This window comes from Emys orbicularis, chromosome 1, assembly GCF_028017835.1.
Source record: "Emys orbicularis isolate rEmyOrb1 chromosome 1, rEmyOrb1.hap1, whole genome shotgun sequence".
NCBI classification, from domain to species: domain Eukaryota; kingdom Metazoa; phylum Chordata; order Testudines; family Emydidae; genus Emys; species Emys orbicularis.
Window position 1 is genome coordinate 135358105 of NC_088683.1, and position 23485 is coordinate 135381589.

At 39.2% G+C, this 23485-nt stretch overlaps 1 protein-coding gene across 5 annotated transcripts in view; it reads right to left on the reverse strand.

Annotated features, from left to right (window-relative positions):
* LRP6 (LDL receptor related protein 6) overlaps positions 1-23485 on the reverse strand; it is a 177358-nt gene that overhangs the window by 80077 nt on the left and 73796 nt on the right. For all 5 annotated transcript variants that reach the window (XM_065398640.1, XM_065398561.1, XM_065398483.1 and 2 more), the window contains exons 3-4: positions 5030-5226; positions 4112-4243 (exon numbers count right to left, since the gene is read on the reverse strand). In XM_065398640.1, the coding sequence (XP_065254712.1) occupies positions 4112-4243; positions 5030-5226 (329 nt within the window). The remainder of the gene's footprint in view (positions 1-4111; positions 4244-5029; positions 5227-23485) is intronic.

Here is a 23485-nt window from a genome sequence, read left to right on the forward strand (position 1 = left end):
TGCTACATTAGAAAAATGTTGTGTCTCCTCATTAAGTGAAAGCAACTACTGCAGTGTTCATTCCTTTCCAAGTGCCAACAATTAAACTGTACTGGTGGAAGAAAAAGTTGGAAATTATAAGAAAAAGTCTAGTGCACGTAAGGACACAGAATGCAAGCGAATGAACGGAGAGATCTTCCCAAAATCAACAAGAATGCAGTAGGCCTCTAAAACTCAAATTTTACCATTAAAAAAAAATGAAATGTCAAACAGCTTGTATAAACAGCATATATATAGCCAGAGTGTCAACAGAATTAGGTTCATATGGTGCATGTCATACTGAAAAACACCCCAAAGTGCTTTACAGAACAGCAAGCTAAAGTATCACTAGTACAATGACAGTGTAGGTAAAGTACTGGGTATAGCAGTTGCATGCTCAAAATAGCTCAGTAAGCGTTGGACATATCAATTGAGGAATTGCTGGCTGGCAAACTGGTCATTCTCCCTCTCTATTCTTTGAGTAATGGGGATTTTTGAACTTTCACCCAGATTTTGGAGGAGTGTTAGCAATTGGAAGTAAGCCAAAGTCCCAATTAGATAACTGTTTTCTTTTGGAAGGGGAGTGGAAATTAAAAGTGACTAACCAGTCAGTATTATTAGTCATGAGGAGAATAACTAACTTTATCCCAGCTCATACATCAACCCTTCCTAAAATACTCTGGAGAGAAGTTTATGGAATCTACCCAAAACAGGAAAGGGGGGGGGAAAGAAAAGGTATTGTTCTGAATAGTCAGAAAAAATGAAGTTCCTCTAAAGTGCGATTAAAAAAAAAAAAAAAACACTAGAAAAAACACTTTGCTATAAACTGAGACTATTCAAAAATGCTAGTTGTCATGGAAACTGCTCAACGAGGGTCAGCCAGCCTCACCTTTGGCTGCAAGGATCATTTGTCAATGCCAAACCATTGCAAACATGCACACAATACTCACCCTCCAAATCTTTTCCGTTCTGGCCAGCGCGCTAATCTAACATACCAGAAAAATAAGGATCTCTGCTTCTCAGAGGTATTCCTTTCAGTATGAAACAATTTATTATTTAGTTTTGGAATTATCATGATTCTTGCTCAGATCACCACTAGAAGATAAAATTGCCTTGAAAGAAAGAAGCATTGTCTCTCTCTTCATTTTCACTACTCTTTAACTGGAAATCATCTTTTTTCCCAGCAAAGTCAAAAATGTTAAAGTTTCTGCCGAGGTTTTGAAATGTAATTATTCAGCATTTTTTTGGTTCTTTCAGCACAACTGAAATTTACTGAATGGATCTGGCTCACAGGGGAAAACTGATTTTTTTAATTCACTGTGTTCAGTTTCACTCTTTCCATGACAGACACATTTAACAGGCCAACTGCAGAGTAAAAATGGAAAATCAATTTATTTCACTAATATCAGTAAGCAGCCTAAAAGAGGAAGTCTACACGTAAACAAGAACAGATTTACTTCTTTTAGATCCTTGGGAATCCTGCTGGCCTGCTCTTTTTAACTGTGATACCCCGCAAAATTCACAATTTTGACATTTCACAACTACCAAAGCAATCGGCGGACACTTGGATCTGGCCCTGTAGGGCTCAGGAAAGTCCTGTCTCCCTCACCCACAGCAGCCCCAAGTCTCTGTCACCTTCCCCACCTCAAAGAAAGCGCACGATTGTCAAAGATACCTTTTTATTATTATATAATCTCTGAGCAAAGCATAACAACTTTGAAAGCTGGACCATACCCAACACACAGGCCTTCCCTGTTTCCCTTTGGTCCTATCCTCCCCCAGCAAAAGTCTCTTAGCAGCTGTGATTTACCAGTATGATGCATACTGGGGCATTAGCTCAGCACAGCAGGACATCCTAGAATGTGAAACAAGGCTTGAGGTGTATACATTTTTACTTTGTTTTGCACTGACTACTCTAATACTGTTTAGCAGAGGGGTATACAGCACGTATTGACCAAGGAACTGGATTTTCCATTTTTAATTTCCATTCTACCTCTTAAAAGGTGGGCCCGTTATTTTGGTAGAGTCATAGAGTTTAAGACCAGAGTGACCACCGGATCATCTCATCTGATCTCCTGTATATCAGAGGCCACAAAACACCATCCAGCCACCTCCACACCAAACCACCATAATTAGACCAAAGTATTATAGCCCTCAGGAGACTACATTATTGTGTGCCACAGGCAGAGAACAGGAGGGACACACAACTTGATATCGATATGATCATCCAAGTGTCTCTGCTGCACACTCTCTACATATTACTAGCACAATGCTTTAAAGTGATTCTTAGTAAATAAAACCACTGATATGAAGAGCTATGCTGTATGTCTGAACAGGAGCACACTAATGGTTCAGTGTCTCATGTTCTTATGGAGAGAATGGAGTAAAAATTGACTCATTATGAACCAGGCAAAGAAATAAGCTGATAAATGTATGGCTGTGAATACCAGATTCCAATAACAGAGTTTAAATCATTATATGAGATTTTTATTTATGAAAATAAATTCTCTTCGTACACTTGCCTCAGATAATTTATTTTGACAGGCAATAAAATCATCATTAGCTTGTTCATCATGGTAAGGGTGGGAACGTACATTTTTTGCATGGGCTGGCAATTCCTCATGACAATTTTGCAAGGCTGCTTTGGAATCTTTATGCTTTTTTGCTCTTCTATGTACAAGAGGCAATTTATTTTAATAAGGTTATCACAGACACATCTAGCCATGTTAAACAATCAGGAGAAGGAGTGAAATAGGATGAGATAAGAGGAAACACTGAAGAGCAGCTACAAGTCCTAGAAAATGTCTTAAATTAAATATAAAAGGGTATTCATATAAAGTACGTTAATAAAAAACATTTTTTTCAAATTATTCTATTTAAAATTAATTCTGCCTGTATAATTTTATGGTTTTTTCCCCCCCTCTTGCTACCTTTTCAGGGGCGAGAGAGTCTGCATGAAAAAAGGCTCTTTGTTTTACAAAAGTTAATTTGATCCTGATACTTATTCTTCAGCTGTTTGACATCAGGATGATTATAGCAATCCGATCCAATGTTAAATTTATTTAGATTTTCAAACTAAACATCGCTTGATTTGCAGGGAGGGATGTTGATCAGTCATATTTCCCAAACAAGTCAGCTAGACCTCTGGGTGCTCAACACCTCTGGAAATAATGCCACTTTTATTTTAGTGCCTAAATATAAATTCAGGTGCCTAACTTTCGGCACGTGAGTTTGAAAGTTTCAGCCTATGATGTTAGGTATGCATAGGGTAGGATAAGTAGCAGCATTAAAGAGATATTTTAATTTGTTGGATCTCACTAATCAAGAAGGGATGAAAATATTTAATGTACAATAACAGAAGTGCTTTACAGACATTAATTAATTGAGGCCAGGTCTACACTACAGACTTATATCGGTATAACTATGTTGCTCAGGGGTGTGAAAAGTCCATACCCCTGAGAGAGACAGTTATTCCAACCTAACCCCGGTGTACACAGGGCTATGTTGGTGGGAGAGCTTCTCCGTCAATGTAGCTGCCACCTCTCAGGGAGGTGGATTAACTATACCAATGGGAGAAGCTCTCCCATCAGCATAGGAGTGTCTTCACTTAAGCGCTACAGTGGTGCAGCTGCGCCTATGCAGCGTTTTAGGTGTAGATCTGCCCTAAGAAGCAATATACGAGGTAGCTGTTACCTCCCTTTTTAGAGATGAGAAAACCAAGGCTCAAAATGCTTGCCCAATGCCACACAGTCAACCAGTGGCGGTGGTGGGACTACACCCCAAATATTTTGTCTCCAGTACCTATTCTTTAGCCATGAGACCATGCCTTCTCTTTTAAAAAAATAGAGAGATGAGCCTATTAATAGAACACTATTAGAAATTTTCCAGACATATGCAAGTCTTCAGGGAACATTCCCTATAATTTATATCTGTACTGGAAAAGCATAAATCATTCCATCATACTATTTCCCATAATAATATTTCCAACTCATGAGCCCCTTCATATGCATTATCAAATGAAATGGACAAACACCTTTCTTGCAGAAACTACGTAAAGTTTATTCCTAAATAATCTTTCAAAAACAAATCCTACCATCTTTGCAGGTCTTTCCATTCTCAAGGAGTTTCACACCAGTGGGACAAGCACACTGATAAGAAGGCTTGATAGGAGACATCAAACACAAGTGGGAGCAGCCACCATTATTACTTCCACATGGGTTTGTAGCTGTTGAATATAAATCACACAGATTAATGTTTTTGATAATAAATGACCTCATCTCATGTGTCAGGAGGCATAAGGCTTTTTGCGTTGTCAGAGTCTGTGATAGGAAAGTGGATAAATAATAAACACAGAACAAGTAAAAGTTAATTCAAAGCATTAAGAGTGGGTAATTATTGTACCCAACTGCAAAGACATTGCATATTTCCTTTCTTTAAAATGTGCATTTGGCTCTACATAGGATTCGTGTTTCATCTGTGCTCTTATCAGTTTCACAAACTGCTCAGCACCAAAACAAGCAGCAGCATGTACAAAAATACAAACTGCAAGCAAGATAAATTCATTAAAAGGTTAAGATGGTGGCTATCCTACAGAGCTAGTCGTGTTTAACACCATTAGCCACATTAACAATAGTTTCCATTCAGGAACATGGACTTCTCAGGTAATGCTCAAGAGAGAGAAAAAACACAAGTCCCCTATTGCTTAAATCTCCAGCACATGGCCCCCTTAAAAATAAATAAATAAAAAGGAATGCTGCACAGCATCACTATGGCTGGCAAGAGGAGGAGGAGGGGTGAGATGTTTTATTAATGTTAAAAAACAACGTAAAGAATATTCAGTGTCCCTTTGGGTCTATTCCCAAATCCCCTGCTTTGGAAACTGTTGCATCATAAAGCAAATGGAGCCATCCGGCTCCCTCGCAATTTCCTCCTGTCTCCAAACAGAAAGGCATATCAGACTTTTACAGATCAGTTCCAACCTGCAGCTAGAAAAGAAAGCAAGACTCCTTACCATTTGGCTGCCTCTGTTGGCTGAAAACATGGATATCCATGGGAGAGAAAATGTTGGAATGTATTTCACGCAGGTCCTCCCCAGAGTACTTGTTGCAGGCCAAGATAGAATGAGTGTTCCAGTCAGTCCAGTACAATGTGTCCCCAAACAAAGTCAAAGCAAAAGGATGTGGAAGGGATCCTTTAACCACTGCTTGCCTAATAGGGTACAAGGAGGAAAACACGTGCACATATAATTAAAAGTATGCTTTTGTTTTTAATTTTATGTTTAAGTAGTGTAGTATTTATGAAAAGGTGTTACATTGATAGCACTGCTGAACAAAGCCTTCTGTTCATCCATGGAAAAGCGCATTAGCAACGGAGGGCAATTCACTTTCTATTGGCCAATCCGTTGATGCCAGAATGCCAACAGATGCCAGCTGTGAGGGGTATATAGCTCTACTAACAAAGCACTATAAAAGTGCCACGGAGTAGTTACCTTTTCAATGTGCTGCACAAACAGAGTCATATTGAGATTACCAACTCATTTCGCACTTGCCAAACTACTGATAAATAATTCAAGTCACTTCCAACTTTGACACAAATTTAGAACTGCAAGGGTTTGTGATCTATTACCAAGCCTCTGGGCCAACCATCTCTTCCAGCTTTACTATTATTTTCAACCATTAGAAGAATAGCTATAGTATCAAAAATTTAAATATTACAAAGTGTTTAAATACCAGAGTTCTTTTTATCATCATTTATTACACTAGAGTGTTTTAATATTTATTAAAAGCAAGGACATTAAGAATCTCATCTACTGGCCACATTGCTATGATATCTCTTCTCATCCCAGTTTCCCCTTTTATGTGGTTCTTACCTATTCCCAAAATGCAATTCAAACTTTGTGGAAGACAACATGTTCAAGTTTCTGCTATGTTGAAATCAGTCATTATGAATCTGGCCTCATGGGATTCAAACTGAGTAATTTGCGGTCTTTTTTTTTTTTTAAGCAGCTTGTTCTACCTCACACATATGAAACACTGTAGCTGACTTCCAAACACCCCTTTAGCCAGTGTTCTGTTCTGAATGTTATCAATTTTTAATACCTCTATGTTTTTGCCATTCCTTCCTTCCTTCCTTCGTTGGTGTCACTATCTAGCTTCTGCTTAGAAAATGGATGAAGTGGGACTTAACAAAAATGTATACAGGTCTGTCGCATCTTAGGTGCACTTAACATGTGCGATTTCAGCTTTACGCGGTCGGCAAAAACAAAACAAAAAACAAAAACAAAAAAGAGAAAAATAATTTAAATACTGTTTCTGTAGTGCGGGCGATTCTGCCCGCCATTACACTCAATGTAATTTTGACTATACACGATTTTCGCTCTAGGCGCTGACTGCGGAACGTAACCCCAGCGTAAGATGAGACAGACCTGTATACATTTCCACTAGACATTCAGTTGCTGGCACAGGTCAAACTCATTTTGGCAAACTGCATTTACTTAAGAGGACTACTAAAGTAAGGCAGACATTCTAAAAGATAGTTATTGAACCCCACTTCCCATGAATTCTGGAGACACATTCCTGAGCAAAGATTAGGCTTGAGGTACAGGTTCAGTTTCTTTGGGATCAGGATTTGTAAGATGTACAATGACCAGCCAGCCTCATTTCAAAGTCTTTTCTTGAGTGGAAAGGAGTTGCATAACTTGGAGAACTATCCATACACTCCCTCGTACAAAAGAGTCAACAACTGAATGAGGGACAACAATACTCTCACTTTTCTGATCAGTGTTAAAAGCTAAGCAGCAGGCCAGTATTGTGAAGTATGAACCTGTACTGGACCGGTGGCTCTTTGGATAAAGGATGTTGCAATTTCTAGTACTTTCACTCTAGCACATTTAATTATCAATGAACTGTCTTTTAAAAACTGCTACTCTTCAATTTGCTAGAAAAACAAGCTGATTCATTTAATGGTCATGTTTATGTTCCAACACCACACTAAATAAAATCTTCTATTTCCTTATATTTTGCAATAGGATCTCAGGTATCAAATCATAACTGCTCTTTTACATGTCTCCATCTGAGTCAGACAGGTATATATTAGCACCTAATTAAAATGAGGAAACTCAAGTTCACACATTGTGAGAGACTATTATAATGTAGCTTTCAGTTGAAATCCAACATTGTGACAATGAAGCTTGACCTACTAGGTACTCCCAGAATAATGGAGTTTTAAAAAGTATGTGCCAAATAGCCATTAAAAAGCTTTCAAGTTTGCATAATTAGCCACAGGTTATAACAGGGGTAGGCAACCTATGGCACGCGAGCTGATTTTCAGTGGCACTCACACTGCCCGGTCCTGGCCACCGGTCCGGGGAGCTCTGCATTTTAATTTAATTTTAAATGAACCGTCTTAAACATTTTAAAAACCTTATTTACTTTTAGTTTAGTTATATATTATAGACTTATAGAAAGAGACCTTCTAAAAACGTTAAAATGTATTACTGGCACGCGAAACCTTAAATTAGAGTGAATAAATGAAGACTCGGCACACCACTTCTGAAAGGTTGTCAACCCCTGGGTTATAACAACAGGACCAGAATTTGTCCAAGTCTTTTAACACATCACATGATAATTAAAAACAGCAGAATTCCAAGGTCTCACCGATTACCAACCCTCTCACTGCCCCCCCACACATACACACACAAAACCCAGTGGTCTGAACACCCAAGGTCAGATTTTTCAAGAGTGCTCAGCGTGCACCTACAACTCAAGCCATATTTTTCAAAAGAGCTCAGTTCCCATTTAAAGTGCCCAGATTTTTAAACATCCTCAGGCCCCAAGAGCCCTGAAAGAGAACATGTCATTGAGAACAATGGAAGATGCTGGGTGCAGAGCACTTTTGAAAATCTAACCGTTAACATGCAATGCATAAAGTGAATTGTGATCCTTATCCAAGCCTGACCCTATCTGGAAAGGTTCATAAAGAGTAGGAAGCTACTTCACTTGATTGCTCTATCAGTTATGTGGTTATACTTAAGTGTGTGTTATTTTTTCTGTAGATAAAAGGACAGGTCATAGTGAAAAAGTCTTTCAACCTAAGTACACAGGTACTGGTTTCTGGTACTTCATTAAGCTAAGTAATAATATAACACTATGGTCCAATTCATGTAGTTTTCTGGACAGCAATTAGGAGATGTGGTGATAGTTCATTTTCAATCACCTAATCTAAATGGCATTTTATTCTCTCTAAACCCGTTCTATGGGCCACATTAGCAAGTTTGCTGATGAGTAGCTAAACAATTTGCATCAACAATGAAGTTGAGCTCCACTAAACAGACCTTGCCAGCTCTAGATTCTAATCAGTTGGAGCTTTTTTTTTTTTTTTTTTTTTTTTGGGGTGGAGAGGGAGGAGAGTGGAACCACAGAAAGCAGGGAAAGGAAGAGAAGTAAAATGAAACAAGCAATACTCCCTCTCTGGCTGCTATAATGCAATTTTGTTAAGTATGATCTGCATTAAGGGCTGCAAAGTTTTGGTGGGAGAAGGGGAGAAACTGGAAGGAAATAATTTTTATCCTGATTTACTAATTATGAAAGGTGCCAGAGTGACAGTACTTAAGAGTGATGTTGTATATTGAGCTACTGCATATGGGTAACAGCAGTGCAAGTTTCCCACAATAGTCCTGCCAATGTGCTTAACCACTGATGCAAACGAACCCCACTTAAGGGTAAAAGGGGAATTGGGTCTCCACCCCTCTAGTGAGACTGCCATCAAGGGCACCAATTATGAGGTAGCTGGTGTAACTGGATTGACAAGATCTGACAGCTGGCTGGTGGCAACTACTTTCAATCATTAAATTATCAGCCCATGCCCGATTTGAACAAGTGATGTGAAGGCAAGATACTGTATATCCCATTATCATTCTACCAAGCTATTCAGTTCCCTCAAAGGCTTACAGTTTAAGTCAAAATTACTACTTCTAGTCACAGATATCAACAGAAATAAGAGCGGGAGAATTGGAGATAAGAGGGCAGTTTTATTAGCCCTGCAGACCTCATGGAAGTTTCTCAATCAACACATAATCATCAGATAAAAATATTTAATGGCTCTAAGAGAATAACTGGAGGTTCAGTCAAAATTAACATGAAAAATGTAACCACACGATTAAACTTCAAAAGCTGGAGGTAGTTTCAGGGTGGATTAATTAAAATCACCTATTTTAATCATGATTTAAATCAGCAAGCAGGAAACCCTGATCTGAATCACTGATTTTAAGCTTGCTTTGCATTTGTACTTCTTAGTTATTTTCCTAAAGAAGGTTAATTTTCATTGGTTAGTTGAGGATCATCATGTTTTAATGATCACCAAATATAACCATTACAGTAAATCCGATCTTTCTTTTTGCTAACCAGAAGGGTCTACCACATCTATAGACATTTATTTAAAGCAATTATAAAGTCTAACATACACATATTCAGATTATTAATTTTTCCTAATTCTTAATGTTTACATTTTTATATTGTCAGAAAATGGTGTGATGCATTTATTACTTACGACGTGATTAATTTTTTTTACTTATGATTTGTGACAAGTTCTATTCGGAGGGAAATTCAAACAATTAAAAATGCACAAAACCAGCATTTTTAAATTATTTTAATTGGGTAAATAAAGGAGGTTTATCAAAACATGTTTTGCATTTAAAACTAATCAATGTATTGAGAAAGGAAGTAACATCTCTAGTTAACAAACTGAACTGACTTTTCCTGGTCACCATTGTCCTTCAAAATTTTAGAACTAGATCTCATCTTCTCAAACCCAGTTTTTATTCTCAGATTGGAGGAGGAAATAAACTTTTCTGTTTTTTCAACTCCCATTTGTTTCTTAATTTTGAATGGTCTAGTCACTGCACTGAAATAGCTGAATAAGCAGAAATGAAGAAAATATTCTCTCTGAACCTGCAGAAGAGGCTATTGCTACTAAAAGTCATTTTAGAACTTCAACTAACTCTGGTTCAAAGTGCTCAGCCAGTGACTTCCACCAGCCCAGTGGTTTGACTTCCTTTAACACTTGGCAGCAAATATGTACTGCTTAATGTTTTTTTAAATTTAAATTTTAAAATTACTGTAATAGATTCTAGTAAGCTTATGCCTTACCATAGGTTCTCCAATTTAATTGTAAATAGGTTTATTTAAAAAAAAAAAAAAAAAAAAAAAAGCCTGTATTTAATTTAAATGTTTAAAAGTCCAATTAAAAACATTTTTTTTTAATCACCTTTTTATTCAGCCTGGGCAGCTTACTTTAAAAACATTTACAAACCATATATACTGTTTTAGTGGTGGGAGAAGAGAAAGTACACCTCTGTCAAGGTGAATTTCTCTTGTGATATGTATCACTGTTTCCTGACTATAGCCAGTTATATTATCAGCATGGTAATCAGAGACACAGTAAAATTAAAAACAGATTTTGCCAAGAAGATTGCTATTGCCTGAAGAAAATTTAGTTCAAGTTAAATGTATTTGCATTTATACTATTGTTTAAGATGCCTATATAATACTTTGTGAGGAAGCAGGAAGAGAAAGGAGTAAAAAATGTGGCTATAGAAATTTAAAACAAACTGAATGAATAAAAAAGATTGATGGCCAAGCATTTACCTATTGTATATGAAGAGCAACCAAAAATCTTGCCCTGTTGTGGAATGATTGTTTTTTGGTTTTTTTTAGGACACCATATTGAGTACAAACATTTTTCTTACTGATGATATAATAGAGTCCAAACTGTAAATGTGTAGGAAGAGGCTGGTTATACAACCCTATTCTTGATAGGTTGGTTTTTCCCTAAAATCCTGTACAATTTGCTGCCAACCCCCAAATCCAAGAACAGACTACATGCATTCAATTTAAGATGAAAAACATTTACAGCCTTTTCCTTTATTTTTTAAATGCGCAAACTAAAACAGAGAATGAAGATGGGATTTTTCCAAAACTTAAAAGGGCAAACAATTAGACCAAAGGATGCCGCATTATACTAAATCTAACACTGTGGATCATCCACACCTCCTTATTTTAATTAAGCTTTCCATGCCTCAATAAATCCATTATTTCCTCTTTACATTAAATGAGGAAACTCATTCTACCTGAAAACTGTATTTCAATAAATCCAGAACATATGGGGTGCTTTCAGCCATTGTATTTCTCTCAGCTGTTTATATTCCATCTCCACAGCACCAAGAACTTCATTATTTTATCCATATTATATACAGAACTCATTAGTATACACTAATGGCTTCCAGCACGGTATAATAGACACTGTGACAAAGTTCCTCCTCTATCTTGGTGGGTCCTGCGCTTATTGGCGGATTTTCTTGCCTCAGAGATCCACCATGTGGGTTGGCGAACAGTCCAGAGACCTTCCCTTCTGGAAGAACCCACAGTCCAGGTCAATTGGGAGGTTTGGGGGGAACCCGGGCCCGCCCTCTACTCCGGGTTCCAGCCCAGGGCCCTGTGGACTGCAGATGTCTATAGTGCCTCCTGTAACAGCTGCATGACAGCTACAACTCCCTGGGCTACTTCCCCCTGGCCTCCTCCAAACACCTTCCTTATTCTCACCACAGGACCTTCCTCCTGGTGTCTGATAACGCTTGTGCTCCTCAGTCCTCCAGCAGCACACTCTCACCCTCACACTCTCAGCTCCTTGCGCCTCTTGCTCCCAGCTTCTCACACGCGCACCACAAACTGAAGTGAGCTCCTTTTTAAAACCCAGGTGCCCTGATTAGCCTGCCTTAATTGATTCTAGAAGCTTCTTCTTAATTGGCTCCAGATGTCCTAATTAGCCTGCCTGCCTTAACTGGTTCTAGCAGGTTCCTGATTACTCTAGTGCAGCCCCTGCTCTGGTCACTCAGGGAGCCCGCCCACCTCCTGGATCCCAATAGGTCTGGTCACTCAGGGAACAGAAAACTACTCATCCAGTGACCAGTATATTTGCCCTCTACCAGACTCCTGTACCCCACTGGTCTGGGTCTGTCACAACACTGAAAAAAATCAAAAATTTTCAGTCAGCTAAAGCAACATTTTGTTTCAGTTCATCATTTCCACAATACAGAACATATGGGGCTGTCTAGTAACACTACTGACAGAGCTAAAATTATAGGTCTCAAAAACTGAACAATGGAACTGCAGACTGAGATAATAAGGGGTAACTTGCATGATGAAGCATCCAAAACTGAGGTACCCATAATCAATAATCTTTTTTAAAAATCTTGGTCAACATTTCTATATCAGCAGACGAAGCACATGGACAGAAGGTAGTTGGGTCCACTAGTCATGGAGGGTCTTTATCCCTACAGTCTCTTCTCTTCATGTTCCATGTTGTAGGGGCCAATCTCAGTGGTAGAGAGTAAGAATTATCCTATGTACGTTTAATTCCACCTTTCAAATGAAGTTTTTGTACATATTACCATCTTCCAGATGTTCCAGGATGGTAAAACTATCATTGTTTTGTTTTTTGCAACTGAATTTCAAAAGCGAAAGGGGGGGGGAAATGAAGTTATCCACACCACTGCCACATGCTAACAAAATAGCATATAGACACCCCATATTAAACAAGTAATCTTACAATACAATTTATGTGAGAAATAGTTCTTCATGCACAACACTTGACCTTTCCTGTCTGTCAACTGAGTGAAGAGGGAGCAATCTTCTGTCCAGATGGGTTGATCTGATCCTGTAGAAATCCCAGTTGGATGCTTGAGGGTTTCCACTGAACTGAGCTGCCTTACCAAATCGTTAATAACCTACCCAATTATCCAACAGTGGGTGAAATGGGCCAATTAAGTTGAACATTTTAGTTCATTTACACCATACAGGGACATTCCACTTTTATCTGAGTATTCATTACCCACTCAAAGGATTCCACACCAGGAATTTAAGTAATGAAATTGATGGCCTGCTAACTAGGAAATCATAGGTAATGATTTAAACAAAAAAATCTCCACTATTTCAGCATAGCTACATTTCCTTAAAAACCTCTCAGCAGTATTCCAATTAAACGATGTACAAGCACACAAACGCGCACATGGGGAAAAAAACCCTATCAGCTTAAAATGCTAACACCGGTCTGCAATGTTTCGCTTTACTTGTTTCATGGTGTGGATGAGGCACCTTCCTTTGTACCACAGGGCCTTCATAATCCCACATTGCCAGAGTTTGGCTTTCCCACACCAACCCCTTTCAGGCAGGTCAGGCCTTGCTTGCAACAAGATAAGTGTCTGGACAGCTAAAAGGCAAATTTGCCATATTACTCTAAAGTGACAGTGGATTATTAGAGAAATAGAAATCCAATTTACAATCTGGAGGTAAAAGTTTTCTGATTAGCCATGTAATCAAGAACACTGTCTTTAGGGGTTACTGCTGGCCCATATCTACATTTGCTGGTTATTAGCCTATTGAAAATATATTACAACTCTGATACTATATACTGGATCTGTTTTGAATGAATGCTCATGGGCTACATTTTTGTCACAGATTCCATTATTTTCAGGGTTGTTTTTTTTTAAATCCCTACAAAAAGTTTTTGTACAGGTATTTTACTATATCAGTGATAGATGGGAAGACGCCAAAATGTCGTTCTTTTTAGTACATGAAAAGTATAATAGAATAAAATACAACAGCAACAGACTTGTATAATACAAGTTAAACTCTGTCTCGTAGAGACTATTTCTGTCTGTATACAGACCCGAAGAAGAGCTCTTTGTAAGCTCAAAAGTTTGTCTCTTTCACCAACAGAAGTTGGTCCAACAGAAGTTGGACAAGACACCCATCTTGTCTCCCTAGTATCTGTCTACAAAGTAATTTAATTATACCATAATTCTTAAAAAATGTCAGTTATATATCCATGACTCTTGATATTTTGGGCTATTTGCTTGTAGGTGGGTGTCCTGTTAAACAGTTTAAAAGAAAATCCCAGGCCCTGCCAAGCTAAATCCTATGACAGTGGTCCGCAAATTATGGGGGAGGAATGTTCGGGGGGAGAGGGCGCAGGTGTCATGCGATAAGTCTCGGGCCAGCCCTCCACAGGGAACAGGCAGGAAGAGCCACGCTTCCAGCCCCACTCCACCCCCAGACCAGCTCCCCCGTTTAACCCCGCAGTCTTGCTCTGCCTCCAGGCCTGGGCCATCCCCCAGGGGAAGTGAGAAGCATAGGAGTAGTTTGACCTCTATATTGGGTGGGCAGCTCCAGTCAGGCCTCCGAGGCCACATGTGGAGGGCCAAATTCTGTGCCTGCCCGAGATTTGCAGTTTGGGGGAGGGGTTCAACGCCCCCCCCCCCCTTCCATTCCCAAACTACACCTATGGCGGGAAGAGAGTGCCATGAGTCCAGCCCCACTCCACCCCCCGCCCCGCTCTGGCCCCAGATGCGGGCCAGCCCCCATGGGGTGAGGGTGGGGAAGGAGCGCCAAACTTCCAGCCCCGCTCTGCCCCCAGACCAGCTCTGCCCACATTCCCTCTCAGACTAGCTCAGCCTCTAGCCCCAGCTCCTCCTCTATCCCCAGTTCTACCTTTAACTCAAGCTCTGCTGCTTGGCAGTGCAGTAATGGAGGGGGGGCACAGGCAATTCCACTGATGGTGAGGGGGGGTGCGACTGGAAAAGTTTGTATACCATTGCTCTACAGAATATGGGAAGCTAATAGTAGGGTTGCCAACTTTCTAATGCCAGAAAACCGAACACACTTGCCCTGCCCACTGCCCTGCCCCTTCCCTCAGACCCCACCCCCTGCTCACTCCATTCCCCCTCCCTCCATCGCTTGCTCTCCCCCACCCTGGCTCACATACTCATTTTCACTGCAAGGCCCAAACAGGCATATTTATTGTTTTGACAGATGTACTATACTAATTTCAGGTTTAATTTGTTACAGGATGCTAGAGCTGGCAGCAAAATAGTCAAAAAGGGTAATTTTTAAAAAACTGAAATTTCACAAAGGTTTTCATGATTGTTTCCCTCCCCTCTTCCCATTTTTTGTAACCAGCTCCATGTTTTTTGTTCACTAAAAAGTTATTGTAATTTTACCTGTGGAATTAGAACCACACATTATCACAACTGCAATGGGTCCATTAAAGGCCCACTTCTGAAGCCCAAATACAAATCCATAGAGCATAACCACAGAAATGCACATCTGTCCAGACACACACACACACACACATATATATATATCTCTGTAGAAACTGACTCCCACACCTACATGCAGATACACACGTGTAGTCATGTGTGCAAATCTAGCATGCACTAACACATATACTTCCACATTATTTACTATATCAATTGTTGTTCAGTGCCTAGAGACCCCAACAAAGATCAGGGCTCCAGAGTGGTAGGAGCTGGACATACACATTAAAAAGAGAGAGTCTGCAACAAAGAGTTTATAATGTAGCTAGACAAAGGTGGGGAGAAATGTATGATACATTGTCTCTTCTGCAATTACTAATCAACAACATTCACTTTTTAAGAAAACATTTCTTTTAGACTGCCCTTCTCTTTTAAAAACTTGTTATGAAATGAATACACACATTTTATGTCATCAATTTTTTTGTGCGCAAGCCAGCAAAAGCAAAGAGTTAGGCTGCAAATTTTATTCACACAGGTATACACACATGCGGCAATACTCGCACCTCCCTACACAAAGACACACAGTGAAGGAGACGGGGGGGGGTATGTGGGGTGGATGGGGATGCAGGGGGAGGCAGAAGGGTACAGGTGCATGAGGATGTGAGGGGCACAGGAGTGTATAGGGACATAATGGGAGTGCAGCAGCGTATGGAGGTGAAGAGGGTGCAGGGCTGTGGGGGGGGTGAAAGACTGGGTGTGGCAGCTCTGGGAGGTGGAGAGGATGGGTGGGAGTGTGCTGTAAGGGGTACAGGGCTGGGATGGGTAGGTGTGGGGGACAGGCGGGATGGAACAGTGAGGGGGATGGGGGTGAAGCCCCATTCCCAGCACTCAGAGACGGGGATACATATCTCAAACTTCTGGATGCTGGTGACAGACGGCAGTTCGCCGCAGGGCACGCACCGCAGCTTGAGCCCAGCCACAGGAGGAGTGTGAGGTGAAGAAGAGGGCCAGCAGCAGCGGGAGAGGCACATGTCACGACCCTTCAACAGCCGCCTGCTAGGCGCACTTGTTTGTTCCCTGCCCCGGCCAATGGGAGCTACACCTGCAGGCGGGGCATCACACACACACCCCTGGCCGGCCGCCCTAAAGGTTAGGAACCGGACATGCCGGCTGCTTCCCGGGATCCGCGCAGCACGGAGGCTAGCAGGGAGCCTGCCAGCCCTGGTGCACGGCGCCACCAACCAGACAGTCAACGGCCTGGTCAGCAGTGCTGACTGGAACCTTCAGGATCCCTTTTTGACCGGGTGTTCCGGTCGAAAACTGGACACCTGGTCACCCTAGCTCAGTAACAACGAAGTGGTAACACCAAAAACCAGCCCAGTATACCCTAATTCCTTCAGGGATCATGTGGTTTCTTCTTCTGCAAAGGTAACAAACGCTTTTTAAAAATAATGTAGAAAGTTAAATGTGTTCCCCAATACAGCTCAAGCACAGTTCTAATTACCTGACAAAGAGGGAAAGCAAAGGTTATTTTGGGGATATAAAACATTTTTTAAAAAATAAATATGCAGTATTTCCATTACTTTTGCCTGTTTTTAAAACTGCATCTGCCATGTGATACTTCCTTAAAGTCTCCATGGTAAAAAGAGTCTTAAGATACTGCATATTCAATCTTAAGTTTATTATGCATTTTAAAAGTGTATAATTTTGTAGCTGAACAAGATGTTTGATGCTGGACTGGAATCAGGACATGAAAGCCTTACCCTTGGAAACCAAAGGTGAAATAGTGGTTGAAAGTGAAATGATTCTGTTGGTCTCATTTCAGCGCACATCATAAAATTGCCTCAAAGTTCAGTTTGAGCCAAAGGACTCTGCTAAACAAGAATTTGGGATGAAAATAGCACTGGATGTTGTGCTCAGGAATGAGGGATGCTGAAAGAACTACAGATAGAAGCAGCTATCACAGTGGAAGTCCCATGTGTTTAACTCAATTTTGTTTGCTATTTCCTCACTTTTAGGAGCACTAGATATTTTAATACAATAGATATTTTTATCATGTATATTCATTTATCAGTCACTAAGGTTAGAGTTTCTGCTATATTTTTACAAACTTTCATTTGAGGCACTGAAAGTTCTATTTTTCTTATTTAATTACTCTTAAAAAAGCTCTTTAAGCTTGCTCTAAGGAAATATTATGGATACAATACAGCTTTGTTTTAAATAAACTTAATGGGACTTTAAAAAAAAAAAAAACATTCCACAAGAAAATAGCAATATTTTTAAAATTAAATTAGATTTTTTTAGTTTCAAGTAAAATTAGACTGATTACAATTCTGTATCCTTTATTTGTAGGGTTTTACTTTAAAACCACTGCGGTAACCATTGTTTCTTTGTAAATATTCTTTATAAATGTATTATTCTTTGTAAATATTATTTTCTAACAATGATATCCAAATTTGTATTCCTGGGCTACTGGTACACCGCTCAGGTAGATGAAGGCATTGTCCATTCAGCCTGGTGCCTGACAATGCACAAAGGCCCCAAAAATATGCTGCCTGTTGTGATTTACTGCTTAACTAGAATCACTAGCATGTAAATGTTCACAAGTCCAGACATTTGGAAATTACATTTCTGCTGCAACTTTCTGAAATAAAGTGCCATGGGTACTTCTAGCAAGAGTTGGGGAATTAGCTCCAATTCGTGCCCACCTACCCCCTCCCCTGCAATTTCAATTAGCCATGGTATTCTTCCCTTCCTCTTCTGAGTTGTCATGCAGTGTTAACACAGCTATTGACTTTTCACCCCAGAGATGGCTCCATTTCAGTGGCTGATTTTTTTTTTTTAAGCTTTTTTAAGACATATATATACACACCCACACAGCTATGTGATACATAAACTATATGTACACAAGGATAAAAGGTTCTATTGTAAATGTAAGACTTCATATTTTTAACTTTTCATCAAATCCACAACAACTAATCATCTGACAGACGCACATGATTTCATGCTTGAAAGCAGACCCACAATGCTCAAATACAAAATTAGAAACCTGGGAAACACTTGCAAGGCAGTGAACGTCTGACAGTTGCTGAAAGTATGTTCTCTTACAATGGCCTCTAAACCCATCTCATTAGCACAAACGCGTCCTGAGGGACCATGTAAGTGCATTTCCCTTCAGCCAATAATGTGTTAACTTATTAATTAGAACTGCTGCTGCAGGGTAAAACAAGACAAAATTAATTCAAGAGCTGCCTTAGCAGGCCAACCTATCTCTGTACTCTACTCACAGGAGAGCTGTCTGCAATTCAGTTTTGTTTAATTAGTCCCTCAAAAAGCAACTGGTTCACTCTGATAAGGAGGTTAAGAGCAAAACAAAACAAAAGCATGCCTTCCATAGGCCAATTTCATTTTTAAACTATTATTTTTCCAATGTGAGAAACTGCTGTTTTAAAAAAGACTGTACATTCCTCTCTCTCGCTTGCAAACCAAGGACATTGAACATCAACTTCTGCACTACCATCCTTCATTCTAACAAACCCAACACTGAAGCAGTCAGGCCAATAAGCCCCGTGGCTAGACGACAACTATATTTGATTACTTAAAATTTGCTGTTTGGGTTTTCTTATAAATTTAATCTCATATCACAAATTCAGTGGGTGAGTTTTACTATTTGAATAAATGGAAGGGAAGAAGTATTGCTAACATTGTCACAGGGCCTAATAATCATTTTTATGCAGAAGCTTGCAGAGTTTAGAGAGCACTCCTCTATCCCCCTTTCTAGTTAGCAATAAAACTATGAATCTGTTGGTTTTTCCCTCCTCCTCTCCAACCCTCACTTCTCCCTATCCCCAAAGGAGGTGCCAAGAAAGTAAGATGTCATGGATGCACCATACTATTTATTGTCTTTCTTTGCTGACAAGCACAGTAGCCAGTTTAATTTAAATCCATATATTTTGATTGCTGTTTAGTGCAAGAAACAGAAATAGTAGTTAGACTAGAAGATAAAGAATAAAAACAAAGCTGCATATTTCCTATAATTTCTGGTATATTCAGCAACACCAAGATTTTTTCTCTCTTTCACATATTACTACATCCTTCCCACACCACTGTTGGCACACAGGGCAGAAACTCATCTACTTTATTCCTCTCTGCCATTTGCTGTTGCTTCCATCTACTCCATGGTGTTGAGATCAACTGTTATGTCCTCCCTATTACGAGTTCTTCTTAAGGTTTCTCTTCAGCTCCCTCATTTTTTCACAGCAGTTAGTTTCCACATGGGAGTCTATGCATTGGCATCCAAAGTAAATGCCCCAAATATATCCAGCACTTCCTTCCAATTCCAGTGGATATGAGCTGCTGGTTGGTGATTTCTCAGATCTCTTCACTGGTGATTAAATCTTTCCATCTAATGCCCAGAATCTTTTGTAGACATATTTTCAACAGTGTCTAGTTTTCTGACTAACGTTTTCGTCCAGCATTTGCAGCCATATGTTAATCCTGAGATTGTGTCTGGGTTGAAAATTCTAAAGTTTTTTTCTGATGCTGTATATGTTTGATTTCCATATGCTGCGAGTTTAATGAATGCTGTGGATGCCCTTCCTTTCCTGATGTCACTTCCTTCTTGAGGTCTCCGCTAGCTAGTATAGTCCTGCCCAGGTGGATGAACTGTTCAACTTCCTTGATATTTTTGCCTTCTAATGTGATGTTGCTGCTTGACCTCTGGGTTTTGAGGACATGTGTGTTAGCATTACTAATTTTGAGCCCTGTTTGCATGCTCTTTTTCCAGATTATCTTTGTAGCTTGTTTGAGAGTGTCACTCAACAGCGCAATATCATCTGCCAAGTCTAGATCTTCAAGGCATTTGCCATCTACCCATGATTTACCAGTGTTTATGTTGCTAATATATTTCTTTATTATCCAATTTATGGCAATGCTAACCAGAAGATCAACCAGAACTGTGTTTCATGATGGTGTCCACTTTGAACCACTGTGCTGCCTGGTTGTTCACTCTTATAGAGCGCTTCGCCTCTATACATAATTGTAAGGATATTGGCAACTTTAGATGGGATTCCATAGAACTGAAGAATATTCCACAAAATATGTCTATGCAAGCTGTCAAATTCCTTTTGAAAAAAAATCAAAGAAATTGATTTTCTATATATGTAATGTACGCACACAGTATATTAATTTGAGCTGTGTCTGAACCTCTAATACTTTGAGCTTTATCTATCAGACGCTGGCTTTTCACATCCAATTTAGATTATATTGCTTTCTAAATTCATGCCAAACCAAACCTCCATTTCCTTTGGCTTGTTTGAAACTCTTTTCTGGATTAATAGTATTTGGTATTATTATTAAACTCTCTCTCCTATGAAGCCTCATATTTGATCCACCTTTCTTGGTAGATTCTTTGCTACAACACATTTATTTGCTATTAACTTTGTCTTCTTCCTTATATTATGCAAGACTAAAAAGGCTAGAGGCAGATCTTCTTTGTACTCTCATCTGCCTCCTTTGCAAAACTGACCAATCTAAACAGATTTAGGACATTATATTTGCCAAACTATACAATTTTTGTAAAGCCAGTTGCTTCTGTTTATTGCTTCAATGGCTCTATAGCTTCCACATGAGGAAATGTTTACATGTAATATGTAATATCAGTGTACTGAAAAGTAGTAGAGCAACTAGTAGCATTTTCTAGAGATCACAGGTTCTAATTCAAGGAGGAAAAAATTAGACTATTAAAAATTATATATGAAATGTATTATATGTGATGGCTAGTTAAGGATCTGAACACAGGTCATTTCTACTAAAGTGTCTGCCCCCTAGTTACACAGCAATTAGTTACATGCTATACAAGTTCCATCTTTTTAAAGAGCCATCTCCTTCATCTCTACACCCCTTCATATTATACTATGAGTCCTCACTAACAACAGTAATTTAGAAATAAGCTAACATTTATTTTAAAGTAAATAATACACCATCACAGAGTGATGCTGTCCTTGCCCTCCCATTCTTCTGCTCTCTACTTTTGCAATGTCTTGTATGTACATGGATTTTAAAAGGTGGCCAACAAAAGAGGAAAAATTTGGTTTTGTACCCTTTTTTAGGTCTGTGTGCCTTTAAAGAAGGCCTCAAAAGTTTGTTTACTTTCAAAGGTTGTTTTTCCATTTTATTTCCTGCCTTTTTTTTTTTTTTTTTTTTTGGTTAGAAATTCAGATCTTGACTGAGGAAACTAAGAAAATGGTGACATCAAAAGAGCCAAGCCACTGAAAACTGAATAAACTAATGGTATGTTAACACTAGGAAAAAGGTGTGTTTTTAAAAACATGACTGATAACATTAACAAAAACAAACCACTAATGTAGACAGGCCAAACTGTGGTTTTAACACATTAGTTGGTCAAGGTTAACCCTGGGAAGGAAAGTAAGGAAGGAAAACCTTGACCAGTTAACACATTAAAACTACAACGTACTGCATCTATATTATGATTTTTAAATGGGTTAGCTAGTGTAGACAAAGGCCTAGGAGGTAAAGACAGAGAAGAAAAAAAAATTAGAAAGAGCTGCTTTGCTCCTTGAATAAATCTTCCTCTTTTTTTCATGATGAACGGGAATTGTAAAAAATGCAGCACACAAGACACAGATGCTGACTATATTCTGAATGTTTACGGCTCCCTTATGTGCCCAGGGAAAACCAGGTGCTACAGAAAGTGGTGTATGCTTGTGACTGCTTAAGGCAGGTTACAAGCACCTGGTTCAGAAAGAGGGGTTTTTTTTTGTTTTTTATTTTTCTTCAATATTAATTTTCTCCTAATTCCAACTATCATTTTAAGGTTAGCCAAAGGCAAATAAGGGGATGAGTTCACTTACAATCTAAAGTTCACATGTGTTGCTGCACAGTAAACCATTAAGAAGAGAGATGCTGAAAACAAGCCTGCAGCAAAGAAATATTGAAAATGCAGAAGTGCCTGCAGGAACAGTGAGGTATCTGTGGCGCTGGAAGGACTGGGAATGATAGATAAGACACAGGGAAACTTGTGTTTGCATGTTAGGAAAGCACATACACGCATCTAATTGGATAGAGGTTAGTATTGATTTTGATCACTGGGTGCTTTAACAATGAACACTTACCATCACCAGATGTCTATATTATGCATAATTTCCAATGTGCCCTACCTGGACTATCTATTCAAACACAATGACTCCCACCACAGCCATCCCCTTATTTTAGTATAGTTAACAAGCTTCTCCTCTTCCTTCCATCCAAATATGAGAGCATAAAACAGGTGACTCAAAAAATAAAGCAAGCTACATATTTACTCTGTTGGACAAAAACTACAAGCTGGGTTTCAAGTGTGATCAAATCAGCTGTCTTTGTGAGTCATTTGACAATTATACAAACCTTGGTCATTTAAAAATTGGATGAGAAATCCACATTTGGCATGCAATTTGTCAGGGGCAAGCTGTCATTTTGTGCCCTTCATGTGGTTGGTTTCAGTCAAGATGAAGATTTTAAACACCTATTACTTAACTGGATTTAATAGCTCTCCTTTTTCATTAGAAGCGAGCTTTAACATCAATTTTTCTTAGCCCCAATTAGACTCCAACTGGAATATCCTCTGTTCCCTTCTTTGTTAATCAGATTTATATAAAAAAACAAATGATATATCACAGACCTAAATAATTGTATACATCAGTTATTTTGCATTTTAAGGCATTTTACCTGATAATGTCATTTCTGCCCCTTTGCCCACCACTTTGGAGCCATTGGGCAGTCCTGCATTCTGAGAGGCAGCAGCAGCTTCCAATTATTTTTTTGGCTCTACTTAAGTTTTCTTTTTTCCAGGCAACAATTCCAGAGCCATTTCAAAATCCACTTAAACTACAAACCTCATACCCATCCTGGAATTATCTATACTAGTTAAATTAATTTTAATAATTGAAAAAAATATTACACGCAGCTGCTGTTAACCCTCAGACAAATGCTAATACAAAAATTCTGGATGAAACACTGAAACAACAAAGTTTTTTGTCTGTTAAGAGGCAGACTTCAGGATGTATGTGGCGTAAGCCGCCAAGCCAGCCATGTTGTGGTTTTATCCTCTGCTTTATAGCAGGAAACCATGGATTACAAATAAATACCACATTAAGACAGTGGATGTGTTTTATAAATGCTGCCTATGTACCTAGCCACAAATTAAAATGAAAGGCCTAGATAGCAGATACTGAGGCTCTTGAGAGGGCCAAATTATTTGACCATGAATTTATGTTCACACAGGAACAATTGCTAAGTCACTGGGATGTCTGAGGCGAGAGTAACAAAGACCACCTTATTGATAAATAAACCAATTAAAAGCTATCACAGAAAGTTGCAAAA